The sequence below is a fragment of the Lissotriton vulgaris genome, chromosome 12, assembly GCF_964263255.1.
Source record: "Lissotriton vulgaris chromosome 12, aLisVul1.2, whole genome shotgun sequence".
Classification (NCBI taxonomy): domain Eukaryota; kingdom Metazoa; phylum Chordata; class Amphibia; order Caudata; family Salamandridae; genus Lissotriton; species Lissotriton vulgaris.
The window spans coordinates 20,849,534-20,870,652 of NC_141700.1; the positions used below are offsets into that span (position 1 = coordinate 20,849,534).

Sequence of the window (21,119 nt, forward strand, 5' to 3'; positions counted from 1 at the left end):
TCACCGTGTCTACGGTCAGGGAGCTGCCTTGATACGTCACTCCGTCCCGGATCTCTTGGACGTCCTGGTGTTCTTCGTGAACCTCCTGTTCTTCGTCCGACTCCTCACTCTGTAGTGTGTCTTGTTCTTCCTCGGGTGCCAACTCCACCGTTGGGAGAACCGAGGGCGTTGGACTCGAGTGAATAGAGACTTCGACCAATCTCGATTCTTTCCAAGATGGCGCCGGGGTCTCTTCCGACGACGTGCGTGAAGATGGCGCTCCCGCCAAGCGTGCCGGTGATTTGGGCACCTCCGTCAGGGTCAATGGTACCAAGTTTTGCGGGGATAGGGGTTTCGCCGCCTTACTGATGCTAGGGTCGTGGACCTGGGATATCTTTGTCGAAGGTGTGGTTCTTGAATTTGACTTCGACTGTTTAGGAGACGAACTTGACTTCGATGGCTTGGGTGACGAGCCTTCGGTATGAGGTGTTTTCGGCGAAGGCGTACCTGAAGATTTAGACCTCTTAGGTGACGCGGCCTTCGTATTGGATGAAGGTTTCAGAGGAATGGTCGAGGAGACCGGTGCGCCTGAGGACGCAGTGGTGGTCGTCGTGGTCGCCGTGGAGGGCGATGAGGCCGTAGTAGTCGACACAGTGGTCGTGACTGAGGTGGTCCGCTTAGTAGATGGAGCGGGCTTCTTGAACCTCTGGCCATCCTTAACAGACACGGAGGAGGTGGTGGAGCGTGCCTCCGAAGGCTTCCTGTGCGCCTTCTTAGGAGGAGTGTCTGTCTCTCCAGGGGACTGCACCCTGGGTCTCTTCTTGGAGACTTTGGAGGTCGCGGAGACACTACCCTCGGAAGATTCCAGAGTGTCTCGGACCTTAAGCCTGTCGAGCCATTCACGAAGGCGAGTTTCCCTTTCCTTAACCGTCTTCTTTGGGAAGGCTCTACACACCCTACACTTGTCAGTGACGTGGTCAGGGTACAGGCAATATAAGCACAGGTCGTGCTTGTCCTCCGCTTGAATCCGCTGCTTGCCGCAGGAGGAGCAGGCCCTCAGGAGGGCTTTCTTCTGTGAGTCCGCCATGGACGAAGTTTTCTTATTAGATTCCGACATGTAGTCGATGCTAGGATGAAATCCTTTTCGTACAAAGTGAACTTCGGTGAAGTTTGAGACTTCGAATTTTGGAAACCTGAAGAGCTCAGGTTGGAGACTCCCTAGCACAACGTGCGGTAGAAAATCTGAGGGACGGAGGCTCCTCCCGGGAAGGTTCTAGAAGGAGGTCGGAGCTGATTGGCTAACGATGAGAGTTCGGTCCTTTTACATAAGGACGTGGAAAGGCCCCAAAAGGGGAGGCCCTTAGGCCTATATTCTCTATGTATGTCCTTAGGACATTACTTTTTTATGTACCGGAGGCTCCCGTCTCAGCGACGGGGAATGATTCAGGCATGTGAATCTATGAAAGACACCCAAATACTGGATAAGAGCAAGTCTCACTACAGGGTCAACCGTTTCCTTCCTACAGGTAGAGGCGCTCTGTGTTCCCTACCCCCACCAGTAGCGCCCCCACTCTGGTAGAGGACCAGTGCTGCAGCACCTCCAAAGGTGATGGAGGAGGAGTGAGATACAAGGGAGCAGAGTGAGATAAAGTCCCCACATTGGCTCTTACGACAAACAACACACAAAGGCCCAAAGTCACAGTTCAGCCTCGCGAAGGGGTGAGTGTGTTACAAGTCCATCATTCTGCCCCTGGGGGGCGCTGTGCGTGGGCCATTTTCAGCAGGAAATCACCACTGAAACTCAAAGTCCCTCTCCGACTCCTGCCGGCTTCCCATTACGAACGTATATGCAACAGAAAACCTACATTTGCTTCCATGGACTTCAGGTTCCATAATGCACTTCCAAGTATTCAATAAGACCTGGAACCTGCTGACCATGCCTTTGTATGAGGGGTCCGGCTGGTTCTCAGCACTGGATTCTCTCCTCCAGGACTTGAGGCAGGGACTGCACACACCTGTGACTCGCCTTGTGCAGCCCAGCCATGTGACCCCGCCCTGGGCCTGCTGCTGCCTGGAACTGCTTCAAAGCTGCCATTTGCTGAAGCTCCTGTTTGTTCCTCTGTGTACAGGACCTATTGCTGGCTTGTTTCCCAGTCCAGTTCCTGCCTTGCTTCGGCCAGTGCTTGTGTGCTGTTCCTGTGCAGCCTGCGGTAGATTTTCCCAGCCCTGCTTCCATTTGCCTACTTCAATACCTGGCTTTTTCTACACTTGCTGCAGCCCTTGAGCTCCTCCATTTCTCTTGCTGCTAGTTTGTTCCTCCAGTTCCTGCTATTATTCTCGTTTTACTCATTCCTTGTGCTTCTTCCATAGCTGCTGTACTTTCTCCTCAGGGTCTTGGATTTTTCCCTAGTTTGTGTTCCTTTCTCTAGGATTCTTATGCAGTCTCTAGTTCTCTTCAAGTTCAAGTCTCTTGCTTGTTACAGTTCCTAAAATCCTTGTGTTGGACTTGCCTGTTCTCCAGTTTTTTCCTTTAATTCTCTGCTCTTGACTATTTCCTCCAGCTCTTAGATTCCTTTCTAGCGCTTGCTCAGTAGGATCCTCTTGGCTCTGTAAGTGTTCTATTTGTCCTCACTGTGTGCACGTACATTCCTTTGTGCAGGGGTTCCTCCTGGTATCCACGAGGCAATTCCTACCCCATCCTTTGTCTTATGTAGTCTGAAGTGCCTTATCTGTGACAGGGTGCCATTTCTATTTGTCTTAGGAATTGCCACTGTCTCCCCAGCTGGAGCCACAAGCGCCTTGTCTTGTGTATGTAAGAACAATACTTGTTTGTTCCCTAAGGGCCCAAAGACCGAATCCCTTCTGTGCCGTTCTATGGGGCTTGTAGGGTGGCTCTCTGTAAGAGTAATCTGCACAGAGGCCTTGACATTCCCTGTTGTTCTGGGAAGTACTGAGCCGTACTCGTGTATAACCTTCGTGGTAACCCAGTGGGTTTGTCCATTATTGGTTCATTCCCTGTTACTTCACGTGAAGGTTGCACCACTTTTTCAGGCCTGTTCCTGTACTTACTCTGTAGATGCTCCTTCTTAGTGTATGCCTTGATCTGCTCCTCTGCTTTGGAACTCTAAGTCCATAGGGAGATCTTACGTCCCCTTGAGGGGTGCTCCGCCCAGAGTTCCAGACAGAGTGTGGCACAACCCACCACAGCAACTCCTACTTCTTACAACCCAAGCCACCTACGTTCAGACAGAACCCAAGTCTGCAACGCACAGAAGTTAACTTTCATACCAAGAACACGGCAACAGGGGGAGGAGCCAAGATGGCGATCGGAGCAGACCTGTAGGCTCCCGGCTCCGCCAGCCTCTGTTCGCCGCACCGATATCCTGGCATATATCCTGGTGAAATTTAATACCGGATCGCGTGCGGCGAGGTGCTGATACTAGCGGTGTTTTCCTTGAGTCTCTACCTGCCCGGCGGCCGGAGATAGCTCCGAGACGACTTTCAGCCCTGGACCCCGCCTGCACACTCGCTCCTTGCCGTGCCCCGGACGACTGATGGTGGCCAGCCTACCCTATCGGCGCTGGAGACCCGAGCACCGGTGGGAATCTCGTGAGGCACTGTCCGTGTGGCGCCGCTTGAGAAGACTTGAAGTATACGGTGAGAAGTGAGCGCTTGCTGCACTGCGGCACTATTCCGAAACGGATCCTCTGTTTGGGACAGATCGTATGCTGAGAGGGTCGCTCGGCCATGTTTGCTTGCCCACGGTTGTCCGACCCCATGCCTCACTACCCTGCTCCGGTATGGGACGCCTCTCCGCGATGTGATACTCACTGACATTGTCTTTGGCGCTATTGAAGTCCTGCATTGACGCTCCCCTGTGCCACACTTATCCTGGCGATTTCCCCGGATCTGCGCCATAATGGCTCTGTTTGGTGCTCCGTGTTTTGGGGGAGAGCGCCCGTCCCTGCCAGTGGCCTGTGCTGCCCCGCCTGAGATGGGGTCCGATTTTCAGGCGCCTTCCTTTGGAAGTGAGGGACAGGGGCTTCAGCCCACACCTTCTTTCGGTACCATCCTTAATGCCCTGCGCGACTTCCATGCCGATATGCACCAAGGCTACCAGGTACTGGGAGGGAAGCTGAACGATATGGCGTCGGCGCTGCGGCAGGGATGCAACGCTCTGATCCAGCAAACCCTCCATTCGTCTCTGCCTGCGTCCCACGGGGATACAGTGCTACCTTCTGCCCGCCGGACAGATTTGCCCGCCTCCACTTCTATGGACGCCCGAGACCGTCCGCCTGACAATGATGTCTGTGATACTTTGTCTCCCCTTTCACCGGAGAGTGCTACATTGTTGGATTTTACATCGCGAGTGCCTTGGAACCTATCCACAACATTGCTGACCCTAACGACTGCTCCTGGGTTATATCCTCTGACTTTGTTATCGAAGAACTCACACATTCTGCAAGTCTCTGAGGAACCCCCTATTGTAGTCGGTGGATTTTCTGGTGACTTTCGACGGCCATTTTATGTTTCTAAGACACTTCCATTCTCTCTGCGGCCATATTGTCTCTTTGTTTTACAGTGGGCGGGTTTTTTCCGGGGAGCGTATTTGGGGATGTATCCACGATCGGGCCAGGGCTAGGCTGCTTCTTTGTTAACATCTTCCTTGCTGGTTGAGCCGGGGTTGGGACGTTTTTTCTACATCCAGTCTACTCTAACGCTGCTTTCCTCTTTGCTCTCTCTGGGGCGGGCTGTTTCCTTTTCTCTGACGGTTGTGGCTCCTCACGGGGGGTGGATGAGTGGGGCCACCTGAGATCGGGCCAGGGCTGGGAAATTTTTTTTTTTCCTTTCTTTTTTAGTGTGCTGTACGCATTGCCGGGCGGGGACTGGGATGGGACTACTTATTGTCTGATTTATTCGCACATTTTGAATTGACTCTCCCCACCTTCAGCTCTACTTGCTACTTCGGTTGTGCTGCTGATACTTGAGGTTGGGGATGCTTACGGGGCTGGTGGTGACCGGGAGTACGTTGAACTTACCTCCTCCTACCTCTTCTGAGAGTCGGAGATTGAGATGGTCTTCTCACTCTCTATACTCTATTTCCCACTTGGGGTTCTTTTGGGGCGACAGGCATGCCTATTGGGGGGGGGGTGGGCCGTGGCCTTCCGCTGGTATGCAGGGTGGGGGGATGGGATGTGTTTCATGTTTTTCTTTGTCTCTATGGCCCTCCTTTTTCTTCTCTTCTTCTGTTTCTTTCTCTTCTGTATTTCTTCGTTTCTTCTGGGGTCGGGGTTCAGTGTTCTTAGGGAGTTTATTTTGTTGTAACATTTTGTGCATAGCGTTTGGTCTTAGTTCCTTGATGGTGGCCACCTGTTTCCTGATAAATGCTTTCCTCTATTATGCCTCCTTCCGGGTGCTCCTTGAACGATGATGGCTATCCTGGTCAGTGATTAGCTTTGACTCTCTTTGTGGTTTCTACATTGTACTCGACAAAACCATAAAATTAAACCTTTTCCTATCCTCACATTATGGTTCTATGTTCTACACGATACTCTTCGCTCATGGACTGCTTTAACGGCGTTCTGTCCTATTGGTTCTTTCTTATCCTTTTCCCATATGTCATAGCGGCCGGCCCCGAGGGGTTGTAGGCAGACGCTGTGTATTGTGCATTTTACAAATAAAGGTTTTCAAAAAAAAAAAAAAAAAAAAAAAAAAAAGAACACGGCAACACTGTAGTAATGCCAGGCCAAGTGTATGTGTAGCGCTTTCTGCCAACATCAAGGCACCTCACGGCCTACAAGATGGAAACCAGGGAGCAGTAAAGAACCCAGAAGCACAATATAACATGTGCTACCGCCTACTACTGAAGCAAGATCACCTACTTTTTCACCAACGTGATACAGCGCAGGCTTTACTCCAAAAGCAACAAGCACTCCCCCACCAGCTCTCGTCGGAGGGGCATCTTTCAATGGGTGGAGAGAGGCTCTGCTCAGAACAGGGTGGTGTACTTGGGGTCCAGCAGAGTACAGAACACAGAATCTAAGTCGCACACGACTGGGCGTGGACATATTTACGCTACATACATGAACAATTCACACCACAGGAAGAAAACAAAATGGTTAGGAGTAGTTTTGAAGCTTGAAGAGTTTTCTGGATTCACATGCTGTGCATTATTCCACCATCTAATGGTTGAGCCCAGAATGGTCTATTTTTTCCTTGGGCGTCGATCACCATTTAATGGTGTGACCGTCCCGTGTATGACGTCAGACGGCGCCCTGGATGTTCCTGTGCTTAGTCGCCATCTTCGGATTCTTTTTTCTGGTTTTGGATTTCTTTCCTCTTATTTTTTCCCTTTTCCCACCTGGCTGCATTGCTTCGTATTTCTGAGGCGGTGGATGGGTGGCATGTGAATCCAGAAAACTCCTCAAGTTGCAAAACTATTCCTACTGGTAAGTAACCGTTTTGTTTTGCAGCATCAATCCTTCTCTGGATTCATATGCTGTGCATTCGATTATGTAGCGGTATCCTTACGTCAGGTCGCTTGGGATGAAATTAGGACGAGTTTGCAAACAGGTGCTGAAGAACTTTTTGTCCTACCGGTGCTTCCTTGTTCATTTGAATGTCCACGCAGTAATGCTTCCAAACGTGTGTGAAGCCCATGTTGCTGCGGTACAGATAGTGCCTACGTGTACATTTGATAGTAACGCTAAAGTTGCGCCCTTCTTTCTTGTTGAATGTGATCTTTTGTTGTGAGTAATGTCTTCCCTGTGCCCAAGCAGCAAGTTTGTATTGTTTCCACCATCCATCGTGAGGTGGTTCCTTTTGTTACTGAAGATCCCTTGCTTGCTTTTTGCGTAGAAGACAAACCGCTGGTTTCCTTTCGGAATGTCTTTTCTTTCTTGCAGATAGTATATTAAAGCTCTCCTCGCGTCCAAGGTGTGAAGTGTTCTTTCCAGTTGTATGCTTTGATTCACGTGAAATTTGCCAACTATTTTTGGTAAGAACTGTGGGTTGGTTCTGAGAACCACCTGGTCCTTGTGTATTTGCAGGCATGGTTCCTGTATCGTTAAAGCTTTTATCTCACTTACTCGCCACAAGGTGATTGCAATTAGGAATGCCGCTGTAGGTGCAAGTAAGCGTATATCTGCCGTGTGCATAGCTTCAAACTGATTTGCCATTAATTGCGTCAGCCCTATGTTAAGGTTCCACATTGGTGCTGGGACTGCGCTCTGGGGTGCAATTCTTTTTGAACCCTCCAAGAACCTTTCAACCACTGGTGAGGCGAAGAAGCGTTACATAAAGTGCCGCTGGTGAAGGCTACTATTGCTGCGGGATGTACCTTTAGTGTTGAATAGGTGAGCCTGCTATCCATCTGGTGAGTGAGTTGTGCTAGTACCGTTTCCCGTTTTGTTCTCATTTCCATTCTTTTGTTCTCCAGTGGATACATATCTCCCTTTTTCTGTGTAGCATTGCCTTGTGGCAGGCTACCTTGCCTACTTTAGTGTTTCCATGGCTCTGGGCAGTCACTGTAGACGTCCAAACTCCTTATATTCAGGCGCCAGACCACTCGTTTGTGTAGCTGGTTCCGGGCGATGCACCTTCCCCTCCTGCATTGTGTGGAGACCCCTTTCCATCTTGATCATTTGACCCTTGGTTATCTCTAGTAGGTTTGAGTGCCAGGTCTGTCTGGCCCATCGCGGGGCTATGAGGATGAGCTTTGTTCCTGGTTCTCCAGCACCTTCGGTATTAGAGGAATCTGTGGAAAGTCGTAAGCCAACCCCCCTGACTATTTTAGCAACAAGGCATTCCTCTCTGACTGGTGGTGTAAAAACCTGGAGGCGAAGTGTTGGCATTTTCTGTTCTCTGCTATAGCGAACAGATTGTTCGTTTGCCGCAGGCCCAGGCAGATTTTCTCCAATGTTTCCTGTTTGTTCCCATTCATGGGAGCGGCTTTCTTGCCTGCTTAGTCTGTCCGCCTCAGTGTTTTCTTTCCCTGGTAGGTGGACAGTTTGCAGGTTGAACCTCGTTGGTATTGCCCATTGCCATATTTCCTGGGCTAGCGTGCTCGGGGAGAGTGATTGGGCCTTCCTGTTTGTTCAGGTAAAACATAGTTGCTGTGTTGTCTGTTTGTATTAGTGCAGTACTTTACGAGCCAGTCTTTGGGTATGGGCATAAATGTATTCCCTCCCCTCTTAGAAAGGATGAGACTCCTGCGAACAGTAGGACTATGAATTGGTAGTTGATTTTCACAAGTAACGATCGTGGATACTTTGTGTGCCTGAATCATGGGTACGGGCAGGTAAGCCTCTTTCAGATCTAAAGCTGCCATGAAGTCCCCTTTAATAGGAGCGGGTTTACTCCTTGAAGTTTTGTCGTCCTGAAGTGTTGTGTGCCGCTTCATTTGTTTATGAACCGGAGGTCCAAAATTGGTCTTTAGGTGAGGTCTTGTTCGGGAACCAGGAAGTACGGTGAGTAGTCCCCTTGTTTTGTTCCCCAACTGGTACCTTCTCTGTTGCCTTTTTTTTTTTTAGCTTTGTTTGACCTCTCTTATCTGTATGATCTCTACTCCTGGATAGGTTCTTGTTTTGGGGGGAATTGTTTTTTGGAGCGCTTCTATGCAATACCCATGACACATCACGTTCAAAATCTACTTGTCTGTGGTGATTTGTTCCCACTGCCGCGGGTAATCCCCTATTGTGCCTCCCACCGGTGTTTTGTGGGGGCCTGTTCAGTTTGTCAAGTCACTTGCTTGTGGCTCCTCCACCTGGGGGTCTGCCCTCTTTGCCTTTCTCTTGCACGAAAGGGCCGGGTGCAGCCACTGCTGATATGGGGTCTGCTGCCTGGCTTGGTGGGAGCTTGCTTGGGTTTGTTGCTCCTGCTGTCCCGATGGAAAGGGAGCTCTGCACGAGGGTCTTGGGCTTCTGCTTCCACCGCTTCCGAGTTAAGTCTATAGCGTAAGGCTCCCATTACCTGAGCAGTTTTGTTGTCCTTTTCAATTTCAAAGCAAGAACTCATCGCCTGCCTGGCCGTACAGTGCATCACCTGTGAATGGCATGTGGATGGGATTTGCTTGCACCTCCTGTTTGAACCCGGATACTCTCAGCCAGGCATGTCTCCTCATCGTTGTTCCTGCGCCTCTGCCTGCTGGCAGTGTCTGCTGCATCGAAGGCTGACTTCAGGCATGGCCTGGCAATGTTTCTGCCTTCTTGTATTACTGCCTTGGCCCTTTTTTTTGTCATCCTAAGGCAGCTTTTCCATGAGGGATTCAATTTCGACCCACTGCTGGTTGCTATGTCTGTTCAGCAGCACATTTGAATTTGCAATTCGCCACTGTGTTGCAGCCTCCCTCTGGATCTTCTGCCCACCATGTCAAGCCTCGTGCTCCTTTCTGGCGGCGTGTGTGAATTGTTTCACTTTCTGGCGGCAGCAACAATACTGGAGTCTGCTGGTGCCTTCCCCTGGATGTGGTTTTGGCCTCTGGGTCCTTCAGCGGTCTTATTGTCTTGTGTGAGTTTCTTTCGGCGTCCTTGGCGGATTTCTCCTCCGGCTGCTTCCTTTTGGCATCGGTCTCTAGAAGTTTGACGTCCAACCCTCTGCGGGCTGGCTCTGCCGCCTCGACGTTATCCTCCTGGTCGTTCGCAGGCCCCGTTCTTCGAGCGGTATCTGTGGCTTTTGGCTGCTGGACCCGGTGTTGTAATGCTTCTGTCGTTGATGTACCCTCAAGGTTTTTGGTACGAAGGCGGCGTTGTGGTCTTTGGGCAGACAGAGATTGCAGGCCTCGTGGGGGTCTCGCTGCGCACATATGTGGTGGCAGTTTGGGCAGAATTTAAAGGGGGTTTTGTCCAGGACCCCTACCTTGCCTCATTCTCAGACCACATGGCTGTTTATGGTGGGTGCCCCGTCATGAGGGGAGAGTGAGGGGTCCCCTTCTCTCTGTCTTCTCCTTTTGCAGTCTTTGGTGAATCAATGTACTTTCTTTAAAAATGTTTAATTTCTTCAAAAACTTTCAGAGCTCCTCTGTTGCTTGCAGACCCAATGGCGGAAAAAAGAATCAGAGGATGGCAACTAACGTCTTACGTAGGACAGACATACCAACAACTGGCGGTCGACAACGACAACGCCCACGGAAAAAAAGACAATTACGGACCCAACCACTAGATGGCGGAATTTTCTGGATGTGAATCCAGAAAAGTATTCATGCTGCAATATGTGATTTTCCATGAAAGACAAGTGTTTGCACAAGTGCCGAAGGCGGTATTAGAACAGAGCATGCCGGATTCCAAGGACAGTGGCGTAAGCAGTGGCCCTTCCGGCTGCAGGAATCACAGCGGGTCACTCGCGTCTGAGTCAAGACAACGAATGGCCTGGCACGAGCCAAACTGAGCGGGGAGAAAAACAGGTTTGGAGACACGACAGCCTGCGTGATGTCACCCACCCTGAGGCTGCAAAGTAGAAAAGTCTGTCAGAAAACCATGAATTTTAGTCTTTAAGGTTTAAGCGCCCAGAGGCCGCAGTAACTGCAAATGAAGTGCTATTAACCCCTTCGATGTGCGCGGCCAACGACCGTCGTAGTGCTGCGCACGTCCGTTGGCCAACGCGGCCCCGCCCAGTCATTCAAACCACGGCAGAATTCGTGCTGCGTTAAGTGGTTAAAAAGAATACGCTAAATTTACCATTTGTGGATACTTGTCCACCACTAGTCGAGTGGAATATGATGGGTGGCAGCGCAATGCTCACCCACCACCCTGGCATCAGCCCGAGGAGGCACAAGAGAGGACCACGAGACGCGCGTACACCTCTGAGATATACAAGAAGCGGGAGAGGGTCCCATATACAAGCATGGCGGGTAACAAGACAAGTGGATGGAGACAAAAGAGTACACACGGATTATATAGAACACGAGACTGGCAGCTGCAAGGAATGCTGCAAGCAATAAATACACACACTGAAATCGAGGCCTAGCAAAATACTAATGCACATTTATAATAACCGCTAAACAAAGTTTAACAAGCACTGGCAAAGTCAATAAACCGTTTTTTTTTGTTAGGGGAAGTACTTGGTAATATCTAGCCATTCTACGCAGAATGAAGGTGCAGACTTAAAATTTCACTCATATGAAACAGATGCTGAAATTCAAACAGAAAAGGTGCACAGAGCAAAACACAGCATAGCAGATAGGTTTGACACAGGACCAGTATCTTTATAACATCTTTAGTTAAGTCTGTGTACGCGCGTCTTTACTTCAGTATAAAAGATCGTATATTCCACCAAATATGTCATCACAGCAGAAATGTTTTAAAAACTGGCAGGGGCCAGTCATTAAAACCATTGTACATTTATGACAGATGAAAGCATCAAAACAGAACCTAAAAGAACACACACTGGCTCTCATGTCGAATCTGGAGTCCAACAAAAGGACCAATTGACGCTGTATCACCAAAAATTGAAACACAAATTAGACAGTGTAAGTGTCTCCAAAACACCAATGCTGAAGGACAGCCCACCCGCGCAACAGCAAACTATGAAAAACACATCACAGCCAATAACTGAGCAGGGCTGATCCAAAGACCACTTTCTCTGTACTACTTATTTGGTTTTTCAAAAACTGGAGGAGATGAGGTCCTTCACATGCCTAACGCGTTTTGTAGCCAGATTTACAAAGCTCTTTGACCATTTTGAGTTGGTCCAGCTTAGTTCAATCAGTATTTGATAGCATTTATTATGGTGTGCGACATACCACCACCAATATTTGCACCCCTGCACGCCACCAACATTGTAGAGACGTTGGATACCATGCGATTGAAATTTTGGAAATTCCTGGGTGCTACATCTTTGAACATCGCTTCCCAACCCCTTCCAGACCGCGCCAAGTTAAGGGGCTCCATTCGCCCGCAAAATAACTTTATGTATCTCACAGTCCTCTCTACAGCATAGCCCACCCTACACCGCGTCAATCACCAACAAGACATCCCAGTATCCAGGGCATCTTCTCTTACTACCCTCCAGGACCAAGCATTCGTCAGAAACTCACACCTACCTCCCAAAACCACAGTCGACGAGGCACCACACTTGTGTGTCTACGCACCTGTGAGCTGAAGTCGTGTTGCTGCAGCTGCCGTCCCTCCCTCAGGTCCCAGCATCGCACCGTGTTGTCCAGGCCGCCCGTCCACAGCTTGGTGCCATCGTTGGAAATGTCGATGCAGCTGGCACCGTCCGTGTGGCCCTGGAACTGCCTGCAGGGGAACAACCGCCAATGCACAAAGGTGAGCGGTGCAAAGGTGAAATCACATGCAGTCAGACACCACATCCATGCACTAAGGTCGCACACAGTGGTTCTACCAAAATGCAGCATGTTCAGAAGTCACTAACAGATTGCTCCGTTCCAGATAAGAATGCTGTGGTCGCACCGCATAATAACAAAACCAGAGGGTCACATTCTACTGGTTCAAATTCAGACATGTACCTAGGTAACACTCCACACGTGTCCCCCCCCCAGAGCAACATGTGACACCTCAACATCTAGCGGACGCCACCAGAGAGCAACCCGTTCCACAGTCGCAATGTTCTGGTCCCCCACAGAGGGGCAGATGCTACAGTCATAATGCTGGTTCTGCCCCAGAGACCCACAACCATTCCTCCTGGTTCCACCCCAGATAAGCATATTTCAGGGCTACAAGCTGTGTTTCTCTCACATCAGAGAGACACATGCCATTTAGAAACATCCTCCTGGTTCACTGACCCTCCTCCCCACCCAGGACAGCCAACTGGCTCCAAACCAGAGCAACACGTGCAGCAGTCAAATCCTTCAGGTTCCACTTCGGATTAGAGTAATGAGTAAACTTTAAGTATGCATGATTAATTGAAACCGTTGCATTCAATACATTTAACCATAAAATAAATGACATTGCGTATACAACGATAAAAGTAATCAGGGTTTAAAATAATGTACTTATATGTATACGTAAGAACTTTTAAAATAATATCAAAAGCGCATATATCCCTGGCGCAGATATGCTGGGTCTATTAGATGGCAGCTCAATAGGGAGTTCCTTTTTTCATTTTAAACTGGCGAGATGTTCCTTGCGACAAGTAAGAGGACCTGTAGCAGTTATATATATATATATATATATTTTTTTTTAAAGATTCCAGATTCCATTGTGAGAAACCGGAGTTGCAAGTTGACTCAAACAGTTCCCAAATATGTAACTATTGCAGGTTGGTTTTTCACTTTTCTTGCAGTCAGTGCCAAATTTTTTATAAGGCGGCAGTTTAGCTGTACTAGGGATGGATTAAAGCACAGCATAACTGCCTGCCTGCCTACAAGACCTGACACCATGCTGATTGAAGAATGACTTCAATAACTGTTTCCGTAGGTCTTTTAACTTCTCGCAGATGCATATGATGTGGATGAGGTTCTCCATACCGCTGGTGCACGAACGACAGGGCTGATCTCCAACCCTTCTTTCCTCAATGTGGCAGAAGCGAGTTGATTATTCCGACTCCCAAGCGGAGCCTCAAGAATCTTTCTGTGGTCACAATTTTATACTTGCTTTAAAATAGGGTTGGGTTTTGAGAACATCATAATTGTTTAACACAACCCAACCATGAACTTCGGATTAGAGTGTTCCAGGGACACAACCCATTGGTTACACAGCAGATCACGTGCTGTGATCCAATCCTTCTGTCCCCCCCTCCCCCTGCTACCTATATTGACACATTGCACGGTTGCATTATGCTGGTTCCGCTCCTGAGCGATATGTTCCATGTGCCCAGTGCACTGGTCACTCCGCATGAAATCCTGATAGTTTAGGTTATCCCACAAAACATTCACATCTGCTGGTTCCACAAAAAAGATGCAGGTTTCAACGCCACCAAAAAACTGCTTCCCCTTCAGGGGTCCAGAGTCCCCCATCTCATGATGGTCATATGCAGACTGTTCCAGAAGGTAGGAAGAAACTATAGTCACACCGTGCTGGATGCAAAAGTGACGCACCTACACTTCAAAACCCCTGGCTCAAAAACTATTAGTGAGGGGGGGGGCTGGGGGAGGGGCAGACAATCAAGAAGTGCAATTGCTCTATTACTGAAACCTCAGTCTTTTCGCAAAAAGAGAACTAGACTTCGAGCCTTCTCAGGTTCGGCGCCGAAGATCTGGAACTCGCTCCCTCCGGAAATCCGCAGAATTCCTTACACAGCCGCTTTCAAACATGAAGTAAAAACACTCCTAATGGACAGATTCCTGCCGTAAATAACCATTGGCGTCTGTTTTCTTTAAGTAATGTATTATCGAGGATTGTCTACCTTATTGTACCAAGTAATTATCGTGCACATCCTTGTACATTTTTATTACCTTATTAGGTTATCCTCTATTACCGCCTAGCAATGTTCCCTTTTACCGTGTTCTCCTCTCCTATTACTGCGAAGCGCTCGGATACCCGTCAGCGTCTTGTTCGCGCAATACAAAACTTTTTAAATAAATAGGTACCTCATCGATGCATTCGAAATACTGCAGCTATCGGAGGAGGCGCCAGCACCCTGCTGAAGCCGTCCCAAGAAGCACCTCCTTTGTCCGTCTGCATCCTGAAAGCTGCCACGGTGAATGTAGCCACAGTATCCCAAGGTACCCTGATGGCCCTGTTCTGCCGGGTCGACCCAAATACACGTCGTCTGGCAGCACGCGGCATTAGCGCTCTCATGGCTACCACCTTCGAGATCCTGCCAGATCCCAGAAGACTCATTCTTCTAGATCCACCCAAAGACAGCCCTGGGTCATTCACTCCCTGATCCATCGACCAAGGTTGGTCCACTGCTGAAAGCAGCTGTACCACACTACGCAACACCCTCGGCCGCACCCTCAGGGATACACCTGAAGGCATTTCTTGCTCCTGTTCCTCAATGGGACAAAAGTCAAAAATCTTCTTTATCTAAATCTGAAGGTAATTCAAGGATAATCTCGATTGGACCCTGCAGGCTCCAACACAGAGGTTCCGAGGCTGTGCCCAGCTGAAGCCACAAAGATACTCTTTCTATTCTATTCTTCGGAATATATACTGCGCTTGTCTAACCAACTGACCTCCCAGCACTGGTAATAACATCTTAGGGCGGAGGTTAAGTGCCTACTTGAAACTAAAATAGATAGCTCAGTTGCTTCCAAAAGCTGGTTCTGGATTGGTCCGGTCCAATGTGAGCGGGGAGAGCGTTCCACAGTCTGGAACCTAAGAATGTAAAGGAGCTTCCACCACCTCTCACTTACTTGACCCTTGAGACCAGGAGCAAGCTGCGACCCTCAGATCTTAGAGTTGGTTTTGGCGCATAGTGGGTCACCAGACGTTGGTTGAGGTGAGGGCCTTGTTTGTGCACGGCGCGATGGACCAAACGGAGGGATTTAAACTGTATTCTCTTGTGGATTGGCAGCTCACGCTGCTGACGTACTCTGGGATTTTGGAAAGTGTGCGCCCTGCTGCGTTCTGCACCACCTGCAGACGGGCAATTACATATTCGAGGCTGCCTAGGTACAGGGAGTTACCGTAGTCCAGGAGTGAATTGATTAGTCCCTGTACTACCGCTCTACTGAGAGATGCTGGGAGCCAGCCTAGTAGTTTTCTTAAGAGTCCGGAGAAGTCCGAAGCAGGAGGCAGCCAACTTTTTGGTCTGGACTTCCATGGAAAACCTGTGATCTATCCCGAATCCTAGGCTCTTGACAGACATGACGGATGTGTTCCTAAACTGACCGACCAGTTGAGATCATTCCTGAGGGAAGGATTATTTCCTACAACCAGGACCTCTGTTTTATCGCCGTTCAGCTTTAAACAGCATCCAGTTTGTGACATGATTATGGTATGCATTTAGTTGATGGGAGGTGTTTTTGGCTGTCCAGACCTTGTGTTCCTGTGGGAGGGGTAGGTGCAGAGCAGCTTGCCTGCAGCGACGCTAGAGGGCTCCCTCATCTCGCTGCTGGCCCCACTTGGATGGCCCGTGAGGTTTCTAGGAAGAAACACTAAGGTTCCAGAAAGTCCCCTCTGTGGAACCATTACGTTACGACACTAATTCAGGTCGTATACTGGTGTCCTAATAAATTTTTAAAGGAACCAAGTAATTGATGAGCACCCAGGTCCTGATGAATCGCCCTTAGGGCGTGAAACATGTTGACCACTACTTGCACACAAAGGGTTGAATACGGGTTGGTCCCATTACTTGCCACCCCCTAGTACCCCTTTTTGTTTTACTGAAGCAGGAAGCCTGACCAATAAACTGTTCACCAACAGGACTTCCCTGACTTCTTTTAACCTCACCACCACGCTCACTATTACACTCCCTCTGGCCCCTCACACGCACACACCCGCTGGCCCAGAATTAAAGATCTCCACTAAAAGTGCAGCTTTCACCGCTGCCCGACGGGCATTGCACCGCCAGCCCGCCGAAGGAGCAAGGCACCGATGATGAGGCTGAACAACTATCGACTGGGGCTACAGTTGTGGTCCTGTTGATAGCCTGTGTGAGGTACCTTTTCATTCTGGAATATGGGTCAACACTGCACACTTGAGACCCTTTCTTCACCCCTTGTCTAGATATTATGAGAGAGAATTACAGGGTGAGCCAAATTTCTTAAGCTCTCCCGGGGGAACTCTGTACACCATTTTGTTGTTCATAGGTGTTTTTGGTGCCCTTAGACAGCGAGACAACAAGCTGTGTGTCATCTGCGTAGGTGACCAGAGCGAACCAGTAGATTTGTACTATTTCTGCCAGCGGGCATATGTAAAGGTTAGAAAGTGGGACTTGGAGAAGATCCTTGGGGTACTCCACATTTTAATGTATAGGTTGCGGAGAGAGCGGAGTCCTCCTGGACTTGGAAGCTTCGATGCTCTATGAAGTTAGTAAACCATTAAAGGGAGATTCCGCCTATATCTGCCTCTTTTAGTCCTTGGATGAGGACCAGGTGTGAAACTGTCGAAGGCTAAACTCAGGTCGAGCACGATCATTGCCGCTGAGCCGCCTTAGCCCTTCTGTTGCCACTAGGCGGGCGGTCTCGGTACTGCTGCCGGGTGTAAATCCAGTTTGGGTTGGGTGAAGGATGAAGTGTGTCTCCAGGAAGGCAGACAGATGTGTCTTAACATGCTTCTCAAGGGTCTTGCTCACCCCAGGAAGGATTGGGTATTAAAGGGGTAAAAAAGCCTTGAAGGAATCCCTGGAAACAACTGTAAGTCACTTGAATCCACCTCTTACAACATGCATACCACACCCAAATGGGGCCTGACTAATTCCACAATATATTCACGCAGTAGAATGAACTACTGGCAATATTTTATTCAAATATACAATTTCATTTTTTAAAACCATTCCTGTATATTTAAAATTCGGGAATATAATCCGAAATTATGAAGACAATATATTTATTACACAAATACTTTTCCACAGTTTATAGATTCCACTGTATATGGCTACCCTAGAAACTGTGCTCTCATATTTATATTAAAAGGACACAAAATGCATACAAGATAAAAATAAACAGAACAGTATCACCCCACTTTAGAGAACAGCGTTATTCGTTCAGTTTAAGCTTTTAAAACTGATCCAATAGCCAAAACATAATATAGAAGAACCTATTGTACAGAATTTCTCTTGTATCTCCTATGGTCCCTTGGCTTTTTTAGATTCCTTTTGACAAACAGGCGTCAACGCGTTTCGGTAGTTGGGACCAATGGATATGGGGGGCCACCTTCTTCAGGACAATTTTGTATATGGGGTCACTTCTTTCACTTGACTATTGTTATATCTTGGATAGTTCCATTATCATTCCAAGGTTACTTCGCTGTAGACTTGATCTAGTCTATGCGTTGATACTTCAAAATAGGATACCTTATATCGTACCCGGCTTGATAGTGTGTCACTTCCTCATTTTTTTCCGAATGCAGCGAAATGCTTCACTCTTGTTAAAGGTTGAGGAGAGGGTAAACAAGCGGACCGATATTCAAAGGTCACGCTCGCCCACCTATAAGGAGCATCCAAAGGTCAAAAGGAATCTCCTATGTGAGGTGCATATGAAGATTCCCTGGTATCTGATATTATCGATGAGGGATTACAGCACTTATTGTAGAAAGAAACTTGAAGGTGTATTTAATAGACCCCTTAACAAGAGTGAAACTATATGTTTACCTACTGATCCCTTGCTAAGAGTTGTAGCCAAGGTGTGCTAAGCCTTGAGGAGCTACAACAGCTGGTTCAGTAGAACTCAGAGTATTCTAAGCTAAGTTATATGTACCTGGAGTACTTATGCGATCTTTCACAAGATATTCTTAGGATACGCGTGGTAAAACAACAGCAAGCTCAAATCCCAACCGCTGCTCACCAATGTGAGAAGTTGGCCTGATATGCAGTGCTCACTATTCTAGTGATCACTATGCATCAGTCCAAACGACCCTTATGGTGATTGGTTGTAAGTCAACCTTAGACCAGCTATCCTAGTAGCGTGGATACGAGCAGTCTTCGGGCTAAACTCTAGAGGGCGTGTTAAGCCAGCTGTTATACCATCACATACCCCTTGAACACCAAGTGAAAGGACACCACACAAGTGTTATGAAAATAAACAGTGTATTTATTAGAATCACAACAGCCCTGTACTCTTTATGAGGACAGGGTACTAAGCACACAACGAAACTTAGGAAAATACTTCAAGTGCACAATCAATACATGTGCCCGAGGGCACGGAAAGTTTAGTGGTCTCGGGCGGACCCGATAAGGCAAGTCGGAAGCGATAGAGACTCGGGACCCTTAAATAAGGAGGCTATGCGGGCACCGAACTGCCAAAGTTACCTAGCCCCAGGGGCTGCGGCTGCACAAGTCTTTACAGACGTCGGGAATCTTCGCTGACGAGCCAGGAGCCGGAAGGAAGGAGTTGCTGGCCGGCGACCGGTGGAAATAGTTCGTAGAGATCCAAGCCTGGATCAGAGATGGATGACACCTGAAAGCAGAGGGGACCAAGTTCGTACTACTAGCCAGTAGTCAGAGGGTACCAGGAGGGCACCGGATGATCGTCACCTCGACTAGGTGAGTGGGCGACGCTAGGCTCTGCAGTCTCACGGACCAGGAGGCGTTGTCGGCGACCAGGATGGAGGTGCGAGCTGTCCCACGAAGGTTGATGCTGTCGGCGTCGCTGGGCCTAGGATTGGGGCAACAAGCCTTGGCAATGGAGTCTTGAGTGGACCAGGAGGGTCCGGGGTGCTCCTCTCTCAGAAGGGAGCAAAGGCCAGTCTGGAGCAACCAGACCAGCAGCGTTGGTTGTCGGATGTCGTCAAGAAGGTCACAAGCCAGCGGCTAGTAACCAGACAACGTGCTGAACAGCAAAGAGCAGAAGGGCCCCACGCAGATCGTGGAGATGCTGGGAGCCTGCACTTCGGTGCTGGAGCTGCTCAGGGTCGGGGCTTCTCGGACCCCAGAGCACTCACCAGAGGATCCCTCAGTGGTCGTGCTGGTTTAAGAAAGCGTGCAGGTTTTGATGATGGCCGGTCCCTCGAGGTCTCGTCGCACCCACAGATCTCAGCTGAGCTGACGACGTGGGTAGAGGTCAGAGGTGCCAGGGAAGCCGGTTCTCGTCGAGCTGGGCAGTCGGATTCCTGAGGAAGGACTTGCAGCAAACCACAGAGTTCTTAGATGGTGCCTGCGGATGCAGGGTGACTACTCCTTAGCCACAAGGGAGAAATCTTGAGAAGAAGTCGAGAGTTCCTTTCGTAGAAAGTATTCTTGATTCAAAGATGATCTAATTTGGAAGGGTCCCCGCTCCTGCCTTTATCCTAAAGAAAGGGGTGGGTACGTGACTAGGTCCTGCCCTAGGGGTGGGACCAGGAAGGGGGGTGGTTACACCCCTCTCCCATGCCGGACTTTCCCCAGGTCAGGGGCTGGGGCGCCCCTGGAATTGGTTCTAGCCGGCAGATGCGTAGTGAGCACCGGGTGCCACTCCGCAGTCACCTTCTTGTAAAGCCCTGCCTACCCAGGATACACAAAACCCTGTCTGGGATGGTGCGAACACCGCCCCGGACAGGAAACCCTTTGTCCAAGCTCTCCTCGCTGGAAGGACTCCCAGCAGCAGGAGGTCAGACTATTGTATGTGGTGGCAGCATCCATTTTGTGGAGCTGAGGCTTCAGTTAACTTTAACCGGGGTTCACAGTTACGTACATGTCGTGTCCCTCTAGAAGGGCGGAATGCTAACCTAGTCGCCAGCATTGGTGAGGGGTCAGCATCCCGATTCGTATGACACCTTACTCGACATGTCTTGATAACGCGATACCGAAGTTACTAATATGGCACGCGTTATCATGGAACAGCCATTGGGTCTTGGTTCCGCAAGCCGCAACCGGGCTCGGCTCGTGCCAGAGCCCAATTCACACGATTACACGCACTCTGCCTTCAGGATTGTCAAGGCCTGCCATAGGAGTGACTGATAGGAACTCGGGTGTCCATTTTAGGGTTAGATATAGGGATACTATACCTAAAGCAACGGGCGAGTACGCCACGTTGCCCCAGCTGTCGCGCAGCCAGTTGTGTCAGATTTAGATGGCCGTCCAGGGGTGGCATAATACATGCTTCAGCCCCTGGTAGGCCCTGGGTACACCGATGCCCTGAGTTACAGGGTCTGACAAGGTGGCCCAGTCCCAATTGGGTAATGCACCTGCGGTACACACATCAATTTAGCGAGAGAACAGCTAGGCTGTGGGTCTGATTGGCAGGCCCACAGCCCGAGAAAGTTGTAAACCAGTGAAATAAAAGCAAAAAAATCTGGGTGATCATAGGATTGCAGACCCTACTCTCCTACAGGGTGATACTGTTCTGTTTATTTTTATCTTGTATGCATTTTGTGTCCTTTTTATATAAATATGAGAGCACAGTTTCTAGGGTAGCCATATACAGTGGAATCTATAAACTGTGGAAAAGTATTGTGTAATTTATGTATTGTCTTCATTGTTTTGGAATTTATTCCCGAATTTTAAATACACAGGAATGGTTTTAAGAAATAAAATTTTATATTTGAATAAAATATTGCCAGCAGTTCATTCTACTGCGTGAAAATATTGTGAAATTAGTCAGGCCCCATTTGGGTGTGGTATGCATGTTGTAAGAGGTGGATTCAAGTGACTTACAGTTGTTT

The 21,119-nt window shown here is 49.0% G+C and overlaps 1 protein-coding gene across 4 annotated transcripts in view; it reads right to left on the minus strand.

Moving 5' to 3' along the window:
• Nucleotides 1-21,119, minus strand: part of LOC147673082 (transducin-like enhancer protein 1) — a 190,306-nt gene that overhangs the window by 12,604 nt on the left and 156,583 nt on the right. For all 4 annotated transcript variants that reach the window (XM_086946771.1, XM_086946770.1, XM_086946769.1 and 1 more), the window contains exon 18: nt 12,065-12,212. In XM_086946771.1, the coding sequence (XP_086802897.1) occupies nt 12,065-12,212 (148 nt within the window). The remainder of the gene's footprint in view (nt 1-12,064; nt 12,213-21,119) is intronic.